A 12,858-nucleotide genomic window follows, 5' to 3' on the forward strand; every position below is an offset into this window, starting at 1 on the left:
TTATGTGGTGGATGATAGAAAAAGTGCTTGTTTCAGATTTACGTATCTACATTATTGAATTTTGCTGTTAGCGTGGTACAGCCACACTCAGTTGTTGTTTTTCTTGCAGCCCATAGTTGTGATGGCTTCATCGCCTGCCGTGTGCTCAGAGACTGTGCTTGCATTAGTAGGGCTAGTGTGGCCCCTGCGGTATTGTGCGGACTACCGGCCTTTCTTCACAATCCATGACAGCGAGTTCAAGGAATACACTGCGGGTTCACACTGCCTGTGAGTAAATGCTAGCAACTGCTTGTTAAACTGCCCACGCCTGCTAAGGACGACAGAAGGTGCTCCTAGAGGCTCAATATATTCAGAAAAGCTATGTGCATTCACTGCACATAGCAGATGACTGCAGATACTGTGTGTCTGCCCTTTATGATGTATTTTTTATCAAAAGCACATGTTTGCTGAATAACAGACTGCAACCTTACAGCACATATGTAAGACACGTGCAGTAGATTTATCTTGTTTTAACATTCCAGTCATGTGTTGAGGAACATAAACTCGCCACACTGTGTTTGTGGATGCGGCCATCTGCAGTACATAATCCAAACTACACTGCTATGGCATTGCTATGAGGCGGCTATTGGTGTCTCTCTGCTGTGCCCTGATGTGGTAGCACCACCATGCTTATGCAGTTAGGTGTCATTTGTAGCACCTTCTTCTATGGCCAGCAGACTACAAACAAGGATACGAAGTGGGTGAGCACAGTGCCGAACTACAACTTAATTGCAGTGATGCATGCAAATATATGCCAGAAAAATAGCAGTCTGATGGTTGGCATCTTCTTTGTTGGTGTTGGCTTTCTCTGCAGCTTTTTATATATAAAAGGCAGCCTCCTTTACAGGAAACAATCAGTTTGGTAGGGGGATTTATAAGTTGACCATTTTAATATCAAGCAAGCATGGATTGCATTGAACAGCCTATGCTTGCTTGTGCATTGCAGGCCCTCTGTGATTCTGGGCGTCACCAACCCCTTCTTTGCCAAAACACTCCAGCACTGGCCTCATGTGCTGCGACTTGGGGACGATCCTCTACCTGGTGCGTGCCAGTGCTTTGCCAAGCATGTAGCGCCCTGATCAGTGGAGGTTCTCTGGCATGAGTGTTTGGGAAACGTCCGCAGAGTTGCTAAAACAGAATGCAGGAGAGGCTTGCCACCAACTGCTCACTATTCAACACTAAGGAAGTAGACGTGCTCAACATTGCACTCTTTACTAGTTACTGCCCATAGGGGGACATGTGGCGCCAATGTCTGGGGGCTTTCTTGCAGTGGTATTTCATCCACAAAAGCAGTGATGAGAGGCCACGTGTGTATTTGGCATGGCTTGGTTTGTAGCCTGCAATGTCACCACCAACTATGTAAATGCCTTTTGTGAAAGCAAAACTGCCGAAGCATTTTGGTAAAATGTTATTCTTTTTTTTTTTATTTTGTGCTCTCTCTGCATGGAAACTTCGGGACAGCTGTTATGCCGCAGGCTGCAGGTTAGATGAAATTCTCTGACAGAGTAATGGGTTTTCAATGTTCCAGAGCAACACATGCGCCATGAGAGGAAATAACTATAGGAGGTACTGACATAGGAATGCGTAAGCAATTGCTTTCAAGGCACAGTCATATTCACTCACGTTCACACAGCAGTTCAAATAATTTTTCAAAGGAAACTTGTGAAATAAAAAAAAGAGAAATTCATTCCATAAATTTTGACACTATTAGCAAAACTGAACGGTGGGTTGTGAATTTAATAGACAGATCATAGAATATTCGGAAGTGGGTCAAGCCAGTGCGCATTTAATTTTTTAAAACAGCTGTAAGATGGATCGATTCTTGAGGGCACAGATACACAGCACTAGAACACGTCCTCTTTTGTTAAGTTCTGTCTCAGCAGTGTTTTATAAAATGGCCACTCATAAATTTGGCACTGCACAATCAATTACTTAACACTATTAAGTGTGCCTACATTCACCATTGACACATCAATTAAATAAAACTTAAGAGTGGCTCAATCTTATTGTGGATAAAATAATTGCTAAGCATATGATAAAAGCTTGCAAATACATATGTATCAGTGGTTTATCACAAGCACAAACTGGAATGTAAACAGAAATAAGTTAGATTACTTCCCTGTGCAATGCAGCATTGCTGTGTGGCTGGTTGGTGAATAGACTATGGTTCAAAAGCTTTACATCTGTGCACATTTGAAGCCAAGGTGAAGCAAGCAAGTGAATGTAGAAGTACAAAGAGGACTTTATTGTGACATGTGTCACTTTGTGTCGATAGCGGGATCATCAAATTTCTGGTGAGAAATATGGTGCTGGTTGATGTTAAAGGGGCTCCGCAGTACCTCTTGTGACATTAGCTGTTTCTCTATTTCTGTGGACACGGCACATAGGCAGCAATAGCAATAGAAGCCACAAAACAGTAGAACCTCATTGATATGCTCCCGTGTCGTATGATTTCATGGTGCCAACATTCGCAATAAAGAAAAAAAATTAAACTATACACTTGCGCTTCTTTTTTTGCCGGCTAATACGTTCCTGGAAAACACGATCATTCAGCACTAGTGTTCAGTACATTGCCAAACTGGGATCGTTCACACATGTTTTGGGGTTGCTAGATCCCGTGTAAACAAGAAAAGGCGCGAAGCAAGTATGATCGAGAGCAGTAGGCCCCCACCATTGCAGCTTCCCCGGCGTACTTGCCTGCCCGTATTACGTGGAAATGCCAGCACGTAGCCAGTTTTCTCTTCTGGTACTAGCAAATCTGGGTTATCGCATGTTGCGTCCACAGCTGTCGCCGCCAACCCTATTGCGCCAAGCGTCTTCATTTATCTAACTGTTTGATCGTGTTTGTGGCATCCAGCTGCTGGAAGTGTGCTGCATGCTTTTAGTAGGCGATAACCCAAACACAATGCTGTTTCCTGCTGCAAACAGTGCAAAGTGAGCGTCATGTTTTGCTCTGGCAGAATCGTACTCTGGCTTTGCCTGGCAGCTCCATTTTGTTTTGGTTTCCTTTTGCAGTCTTAAAACACTCCATAATAAAAAAAATGACAAAGTGCACCTCAGGCTTCTCGGTCCCTACCAGGTTGATACGCGCCACTGTCTCTCGCTGAGCCAAGACTTGCTGCTGGAATGCCCCGCCTGAAGAGACTGTTGACCCAGGCTGAACTTGACGAGTGCAAACATAAGCTTGCCGAATCCGTAAAAACAACAATGTGCATCTCCAGTCGCGTAGGCCCCATCAACTCAGCGTGTGTCGCCGTCTGTTGCTGCAATGCTTCGCACTACATAAATGTTGACTGCAGTTGAGTCTGCCAAATTAGTGACTTCGGATCGTACGTTTTCCCAGTTAGTATGTTCTTTCTCACATTTTTTTACAAAACGTATGAACAGGGTTTTACTGTAGTTTATGTAGTTAACCCAATAAAGCATGCTGGCTTTTGTGGTGCCTGAAACATTGTCACAAAGGCAAAGCATGCAAGAGACAGTCAGCCAAAGAAATGCTGTGCTGTGGTGTCTGTCGTGAAAGACTCCAACTACCGTGAAGTCTTCCATTCTTGAGTTTGGGCGTACTAGAAATGGCGTTGAAATGGTGTATTGGCATGCCTTGTGGCTTGAGGAGCAACAGAATTTCACCCTTCTCCACAATTGCTCGAACCCACCAAAGATGGCTTTCACCTTGATTGATGGCATAGAACACATCACAGTAGCACAAAGAACCCATGGCATTGCACTTATTAAAGCCAAATAATAGGAAAACAGGAGCGCCGACTTGCCTGATAGGGCATTCCAACTTGTGTCCCAGCGAGTCAGCTGCTTTGTGGTATGCAAATCACAGATGGCAGGAAAACATGCCACTAACACCAAGGGCTGCATCGCCTGCTGCGGCCGAAGTGCAGTGTGACATGTAGTGAGGCACAGTGGCCTTTCTGTTTGTTGACAAATTCATTTTTTGTTGAGATATGCGCGCATTTTCTCTGTTGCCCACATGGCACTGCCAAGTGGCGCTTGTCGCTCGCCAAAGTTCGCGGGGACTTGATCGCTTTTAAAGTGTGTAGAAATTAACAAGTGGCTGTTAAACAATCTGATCTTCTATGTTGGCATGCTTTTACTGAAGTTGCACTTGTTAATAAAAAATTGGAATGGAAAGCTCTAAAGTGCTTCACCTCTTGGTGCATCACTGAGAGAAAATATGATGTATAACTTTGATTACTTCAGCATGTTTCCTTATCTTGTCTGTGTTCACAAACTTATTATTTACGGCATGTTTTGACCTCCGTCGTGGCATACTTCAGCAGGCATGCTATACATGTGCTACACATATGCTATGCTACACATATGCTACACATGCTACACATGTGCTACACATATGCTATGCATCATACAAGTTCTGCGACCATGCTTACATCTCTAGCTACAACTAAAGCTTTCAGGTGTGTTTACCACGTACTACACCACCTAATTTGGCGACTGGTGTTAGCAGTGCCTGTAAATTAGTAAGGGCACATAGTACACCCTCAGGAACATCAGCAGATCTTGGTTTTATGCTTAAACTTTGCTTATTAAAACAACTACAATTTTATTCAAGTGACTGTCGTGAATGTAGTAGCAGCCTGACACCCACGGAGGGCACAAAGCATTTCGTATTGTTTTCAACTTAAGTTTAGCGTGCCCGCAAGCACCATCACGAGCCAATATGCTGCTACTACTTCTCTGCTCAAACAGCGTGCTGTCATCGTCTTTACTTCCGCTGGTATAACATCGATGGGTAACTTCGGCAACGCAATATTTTTCACTCTTGGAAATCAGCTGATTGTATCATTAATCATTGCAGTTGCAATTGAAAAACGCACTTCAAAGATGTACGACTTCAAGTAGTAATAACAGCTAAAGTTACCATCCAGTCACTTAATATTTTGATAGCTGAAAGGGTTCTTGACACATTGTTTCTCGACTTGACTGCTGCACGGCATGCATATTTGGCGCCAACAGCTAGGGAAAGAACAAAGGGAGCAGAGTACCTTGGAAAGCCATGAACAAGAGAGGTGAGTGGAAGCAGAAAGCACATTGCAATAATGGGTGCCTGTTATCACTGGGACATCAGTTGGCCGCGTCAAATGCATTGCCAGATAGGCGAGTGAGCGCTCCTGTATATTTTACTGCGTGGAACAGGCAAACAAGCGTGTTAAAATACTTTTTTAAAGGTGTACTGACACAGCATTTTTGTTTGCACATGTATTGCTTTGTATTGTACAGCTGCTGACTCTATAATAATGGTATAAGGCCTTGATTTCTGGAACACACAACAACTAATTCTTTATACTGCAGTTAAACCTCAGTATAATGAAGGCTCTAAAATCAGCAATTTGCTTCATTATATTGAAAATTTTTTATATTGAAATTCGACCTTTTATGCAAAAAGTGCAATCGCTTATTAATTTTTCTTACACAGAAGGGGTGGCAAAATTTACAGGATTATCAGAAAAGGCAAATTTTAAGGAGAAAAGAAATTCGTTTTGTTGAATTTGAGAGCCAGTGACTAAAGATACGGTTTCATGCCATGTCGACTATATCTTCATGTCGGCGGTACCGAGCGAAGCCAGCCATGCTTTCACGTTCACTCTGCCCTCATGACTAATAGCGTCGCCTGCAACGGGATGACGCTATCATGACAAGCACTGGTAGCAGGATATGAATGCTTTGCCTCTTGCTTCAACGCATCTCCAAAACTTGAGATTACGCAACCTCCAGTACTAAACATGCCATCTTGGCACATCTGCTGTTTGCCCTAAGGCAGCTTGCACGGGCTGCGTGTGTGCTTAGCTGTGCCGACAGCTATGCGCAGCGACAGCCACACTGGAAAAGGAGACAGGTGCCAACCTGCCCCCCCCACCATGCCCCAACGCCCTTGCACGTGCTTGATCATGTTACCGCAAGCTCGCTCCCCTCCCCCTTTTCCCTTGCTCGTGCGGGAGGACGGTGTTTATCAAGCTACCTTCCTTCTCGGCTCACCCTCGCACGCTTTCCCTTACCTGAAACATACAGCGCGGGGCGCAGTAGGATCTTATCGCAATCGAACTTTACATAGAACATGACGCTGCTCCATTTCGACGTTTTGCCACATGCCACGGTATTAGAGAGGTGCATTCGTAAGCAGCCTTCTGTAAATCAACCATTTGACCATTTGCGTCCGCAGAAGTTTCCATTTATTGTCTCAGTATTCCCTTGCGGCGGCAGTGAAATTTCGTGACATTGAAATTGTGTACAAACACTTCGTTATATTGAGGTTCTAAATACATGGCGTTCTATGAACAACAAGTTATAGAAAGTGAAATATATCGTTATATTGCGAAGTTTGTTATGTTGAAATTCGTAATATCGAGGTTTGACTGTATTTCTTAATGGGACAATTTGCACCAATTTGAGCACTTGTGTGTTGGGCAGGACTTGTCTACACTTGTCTGCACATCATGGAAATTGGAGGTGGTGGCCACATGGTCTGCCACATGTTGATGTGTGGTTTGGTCAAAGTAGTGCAGTGGTCACAAGATACACCTTGGTCATCTTGTCATAAGCTGAGCGCATTGGGCACCAGGCAGAGGACATGCCATGCTGTGTGCACACAGAGAGTGGCTGATGCGGCCTGCGCCCAACTTCTGGTGACCTGGTGTGGTCTGTAACCGGGCCAACTGATGTGTGCATCGGGGGTTTGTGATACCATGTGATCCCTGCCTCCTATTCTTGTGATGCATTGATAAGTTCTGCTCAACACACTGTATGCCGCAAAGCACTTTGAATTTGTCGCACTGAAAGATAATATAGTTTAGTGATTTAGTTTGCATTTGAGGAATTGAGGCATGTTATACTAGCTATGCAGTCAGCAGCCATCCGGCAAAGGAAGAAAATGAGATGCAAATTTTTTATGTGTGTACTTTTGATGGCAAAACTTGCTCTTGGCTGCCTCCTCCTAACAAGTGGTGTAGCACCCACCTGATGCTCACCTTTCTTGAATGAAAAATGCAAGTGCTGAAGCACTTCTCTGTAGTTGTGCATACTGATTTGTAATCAGCTTGTTTGTATCTTGTGGTGGCATCTAAGAAAACATCAAAATTTTCCACAGATTCTCCTCAGAAGCTCAAGAAAGCAGGTCAGCTACGGACGCTAGACAGCAAACCAGGTATGGTGACGTGCTGTGGCTACATTTAGCATATTTGTTAAATGCTTTAGACATTTAGGGAGGAACAAAACTATGCATGAAAGGAGAGCAAAATGAAAGTGTTTAGGGAAAAGCCCTGACTAAATCGAGTCCTAACAAGAAAACCTATAAGTGTAGGAAATAAGTAATGCCTTAAGAGAAAGTGTTAGTTTGGAGGCTCCTATCTAAATCCATAGAAACAAATGAATTGTTTTTCTCAGCAACCACTGCACCAGCTTTGATTAGGTTTGTTGTATTTAAAGGGTCCCTGAAATGGTTCGGACAAATTTTGTAGATGCGTAGGGTATAGCTAGAGTAAAACATATGCACCACAATTTAAATGAAGCGTCTCATATTACTACAGCTACAGATGATTACAATTTACTCTCTTCCCTAGCGATGCTTTTTCTCCTCAACTTATTTGCTGAGTGATTAGGGCTGAGCTGTGCCTTCGCTGCCTCTGTGCCATGATGTGACATCGTGTCGTCTACTTCCGTTGTCTTGGAGCCAGCGCGCAAAGTCTTTCCAACCTCTCCACTAGTCTCTTAGCCTTCGATTCCCCACGAGAGCTATCCAAGTAGTGTATGTTGTGAGTGTTCAGTTGCAGCGCCGAGCGTGTCCGCTATCCTGGTAGCCGCAGGCAAGCTGCTTGTTTTGACAGATGGGCAGAGGCCTAAACTAAAGCCCTTGCACACTGCTGCTGCTGTGAGTGGCCCGAGTGGCCTGCACGGCACAGCCACCTGGTGGTGCAGGGCTTAACCAGCCAAACAAAGAGCTACTATTGCTGTAAGCAAGTGTAAAATGTGTTCACGATTATGCTCCTGCTAAACATTTTCACCAGCAGCAAGGTGGAATACACTTGGTTACTGCTATATTAGCTCTGTGTTTATCTGATTGAGCTCCATGCCACCAGGTGGCTGCACCGTGCGGGTCGTTTACGTTTGCGCCTCTGCTCATTAGGAAAAACACCCAGGCCCAGTCTGCTTGCGCTTTTGTTTATCCAAATACTGGACACGCTAAACTCTATATTGTGGTAGTAATCCTCCGACGTAAAGTGATGGCCGCAAACGCGTAGATGCTGGCGCCGACCGAGTACCGACAGCCCGATGTGCTGCAGCCACACCGCTCGCATGTTGCCATGCAGAGGGACATTTGCTGATTTCTAGATTTGCAGCCCAGAATGCAACAACAACGACTCATGGTGCCAGTGAAAAGAAAGCTCAAGACCAGTACTGACAGTACAGCTCACATCAACACAGAAAATGTTTTAACACAAGCAGACGATGCTTGCTATGTGCTGGCAGTGCTTGAGTGTAGTAATAAATTGTCTTTGTGCATTCTCTTTCTGTTACATTTTTTTTATTAAAACAAATTAACCAACATTCCAATTATTATGAACAACATTTGTTCATCCTAAAGTTGGAAAAATTATCGATGGCATGACCTGGGTAGCCAATCAGATAGCTCGCCCAACTGATGCCAATTGGGATAACTACTTCAATTGGGAGGGGGCGGCTTAAAACACAGGGGAGGGGCACCACTTTGATTGGTAGCAATGTACATTTTTACAACCTTATAAGAATTATACGCTTTACCCAGAGCGCTTAAATGCATCACTTAATGGTCAGGACCTACCCTAAGGACTTGGTGCATTTTTATAAAATTTTCAAGTTCATTTCAATGTCCCTTTAAAAGAAAAAGTGAAAATCTAGTGACTGTAGGAAGTGAAATATTGACTGAAGCCATTTATGTTTGTATAAATATAGTAAAAATTCCAATAATTCAAGAAATGAAACTATCGAGTTTACAATTCTGTAACTTAGCAGTGAAAGATGATATCACAATTCTGTAAACTGCACCTAATAAATTGAAAGTGGACAAAATTGATATATTGTAAACCTCTCTGAAATACACCACTACTATGTGGGTAACACTTTTGCAAAGCCTTTCTTAGCATTGTAACAAATTCAGATAAGCTCTATATTCATATAACAAATTTGCTTGTTTGTGATGCTCTAACAGATGCAGTTTACAGAATTGCTATATTTTATTTTGTGAAACTTCTTCCCGTTTATAAATCTTTGTGGTCGGTGTCCATTTTAACTTTTGTCATGTATATTCCCGACCAGATGGGCTTCTGTCCAATTCTTGATTTAATCCACTTGCGCTGGGCATGCAGCCAACCTGCCATCACTCAACATTGTGAACAAGGCTCCCATGCATGAGTCGAAATGTCTTCCCTTTCATAAACTTTCGAGGTCGGTGTCCATTTCTAACTGTTTTATTTTTTAGAGGTTAAAATGTTCAACAATTCTTGTAAAGCCCCAAAGCAAGACTTTGCTTTCTACAGTCACAAGAATTCAACTTTCTTTCCCAAATGCAATAAACTTCATTCAAATCGGTCCAGGGTTTTCCCCATAAAAGCATTTCTTTGTTTAGATGTAGTATTTGAACAGGCGGCATCGTAGTTGGCCCCGAACTAAAGCTTCCTCTTAGAGAGTTACTTGTGTTTGCTTATTTTATAAATATGTGCTTCTTTAGTGGTTTCTCTGTGGCATTTCTTGAACTGAAATTTGCTCTATTGGTTTCGAACATAATTTGTTCGCAATTGTAGGTTGATAACCTAAGTTGGAAAGAAAAAACACGTTGGATTAGAAAAATTATTTACGGCAGGTTTATTGGCGCTTTTAGAGGTTAGGGTGGCTTTTAACATGCAAAACCTTTTGCACAAGGTTCAATGGAGCATCAGAGCCCAAGATTGTCAGCTGTACCTTCTTCTGAATTAAAGCTAGTAATTGCTCGAGCCTTTGCGGGCACCTGCTGAATTGTCATCATCCTTTGTGCTTTACACTGCATTGGAGCACTTCTGCTTGTGCTCAGACTGTAGTGACAAGTGTAGTCTGTCCTTCATCTCTGTTGAATGTAATTTATGTGTTTTTGATTTGCCAAGTTGTTTTTGTTCCCAACTGCAGGTGCAAAGTTGATCACACACCCATAGCATTTGGCGAATAACGTACGACATCCCCTCCCCCTTCACACTCCACTTTAATTCTGAGCAATAACTAAAAAACAAAATTAATGACAGTAATACTAAAACTTAATTTACATTAAAATAAATATGCTGCTTGAGCTTTTTTTCTTGTTATGCTGTGACCAGGGCTGATGGGGCTTCAGGGTGCATGGTTGAGCTGACGATGGTAGCTCAGTATTGTGCACGCAAGGGAGAAAAGCAGGGCAGAAGCACTCCGCCTTCCGTTGCATGCGATGCATCAGGGGGAGTGGAGGGAGGGGGGGTGGTGTTAAGAACGGCCAGCTGCAGTGCAAGTTTGCCACCCGCTTGCGACTATGGCGGCAGAATCCCGGCGCTGTTAGGAACGGCGAGCTGCAGTACAAGATTGCCACCCACTTGCGACTGTGGCGGCAGCATTCCGGGAGCGTCACCGCCAACTTCTAGCCACAGCATGACTAAATCGACTTTGTGACGGAATGAGTTCGGCGGGCCAACTATTGTTCCCAAACTTCCCAACGCGCTACCCGGAACGGCTCCGAGTTCTACGGGGCCCCTCTGACGTCGGTTCCGGACCTTCGAACGTGTGTGCTTTTGTGCGTATAGACCGTCCTGCGGAGAGGCGGCTAGTTTGCGATCACCAAACGAATGTTCGCGTCGCCTTGTATCGCGGGAGGACCGAGTGTTTAAAAACTGCTGTTGTGCGGATGCTCGACACACTTCTCTTAAGCAGTCATGTTGGACTGAGACTCTCTCTCAAGCAGTCATGTTAGACTGATGTACTTTCTCAAACAGTCATGTTAGACTGATATAAATACTGTAAATAAACCCATATTCCTCGTTCTCTATGAAAAGCAGTTCTTCCCTTCATCAATGTCCTCAGCGTGGATAAGTTGGACGACGGCATGGGCCAGCTACCTTCGAATTCATGCCGGACTCCAATCTTGACAGCGGATCACGAGCGATGGGATTGAGCCCCTAATCCTGACAACTGGCTGACAGCGGTATGGACTTTGCGACGTGGTGCTGTGACTGCGGTGAGTGCTTGGTTCTTGCTTTGACTCTCTAGGCTTCATTTTGTGGTTGTTCTGTTAGAACAGTAGGGAAGCTAGATTGTTGAGTGTTAGCTAGGTTGTGTTTTCCTAGCTAGATTTAGAGAGCAGGATCAAGGCAATAAAGCAGCAATCATGGAGTTAAGGACACTGCTGAGAGACGAGTTGTTGATTGTTGGTGAGGAACTGGGCCTAGATGTACGCAAGGAAATGCTAAAATCAGAATTATTGGAGCTAATTTCCAATCAGGCCAATGAGGAAGAAATTGAAATGGGATTGGAACTTCTCAAAGAGAGAGAGAAACGGGAAAGAGAAAGAGAAGAACGGGACAGAGAAGAACGGGAAAGAGAGAGAGAGGAACGCGATAAAGATCGCGAGTTAAGAAAAATGCAACTTGAACTTGAAAGCAAACGTTTGGAGTTGTCTCAAGGAAGTGAAGGCGCTCTGGGACGATCAAGTGAGGCAGAATCGTACCGCATGGACAGGCTATTAAAGCCATTTGAGGTCGGGACCGACATAGGCTTGTTCTTATGCAATTTTGAAAGGACTTGCAAGAAGATGAACTTCGGCCCGAGTACATGGCCACAGCGGTTGCTGTCTATGTTGCCGTGTGAGGCGGCGGAAGTAATCGCCAGACTGAGTGCACAGGATGCATATGATTATGCAAAAGTTAAGGCTAGTCTATTGAAGAAATACCGCCTTTCAGCCGAAGCTTTCCGGCAAAGGTTTAGGAGCACAGGCAAGAAAGATAGCGAGGGATATCCGGAGTTTGCATGTAGCTTAAAGGCCAACCTAGTCGAGTGGCTTAAAAGCGTGGAAGCGTACGACAGCAGAGACATGATCATTGAATGCATGTGTCTAGAGCAGTTTTACAAAACCATCCCCCAAGCTGTGAAACTGGGTGCAAGACAGAGGGAATGTAAACACTGTGGAAAGGGCGGCTGAATTAGCCGAAGAGTACGCAACCCGTGGAAAGTTGAACGCCGAGGACGGAAACTTGGACGGTCGAAATGGACCGCGGAAACCATTTCCGTTCAAAAGGGGTGTGCAGACTATACGATCAGAGCCTGTGGACATGGCGGAAAAGCCCGCAGAAAAGAGCGAGGAGAAATTTAACAGAGAAACCGCACAAAAAGAACAGAAAAGAAAATTCGAATCTTTTAGACCAATTCGCTGTTACAAATGCCACAAACTGGGACATATAGCTGTAAACTGCGGGAAGCCTGGCGTAGTTTTCTCCTACGTGGAGGAAAAAGACGAGAATATGGAACTTTTAAGTCCATATCTTCACGACCTGCAAGTTAATGGCAAACCATGCCGAGTGCTAAGAGACAGTGCCACCACGATGGACATTGTCCATCCGTCTTACGTGACAGTAGATGACTTCACCGGAGAAGTAGCATGGATAAAACAGGTTGTAGAAGAACACAGCATGTGTCTGCCCAATGCCTCCTTTACTAGATGCCCGCCGCGTTGCTCGCTTTCCCATTGTAGCGGCGGTTCCCTTAGTTGAAGTTAGTTCTGCATAAATTCTGTGAGGCGGCGCTCGTTGCCTTTTCAACTTCCGGCGG

At 44.3% G+C, this 12,858-nt stretch overlaps 1 protein-coding gene across 3 annotated transcripts in view; it reads left to right on the forward strand.

Moving 5' to 3' along the window:
• The window catches only part of LOC126521631 (protein DENND6B), a 98,878-nt gene that overhangs the window by 28,923 nt on the left and 57,097 nt on the right, over nucleotides 1-12,858 (forward strand). For 2 of the 3 annotated variants that reach the window (XM_055065785.2, XM_050170329.3), the window contains exons 7-9: nucleotides 110-267; nucleotides 986-1,080; nucleotides 7,154-7,210. In XM_055065785.2, the coding sequence (XP_054921760.1) occupies nucleotides 110-267; nucleotides 986-1,080; nucleotides 7,154-7,210 (310 nt within the window). The remainder of the gene's footprint in view (nucleotides 1-109; nucleotides 268-985; nucleotides 1,081-7,153; nucleotides 7,211-12,858) is intronic. The other variant, XM_072288624.1, reaches the window with a different exon arrangement.

Source organism: Dermacentor andersoni, chromosome 6 (genome assembly GCF_023375885.2).
Source record: "Dermacentor andersoni chromosome 6, qqDerAnde1_hic_scaffold, whole genome shotgun sequence".
NCBI lineage: Eukaryota > Metazoa > Arthropoda > Arachnida > Ixodida > Ixodidae > Dermacentor > Dermacentor andersoni.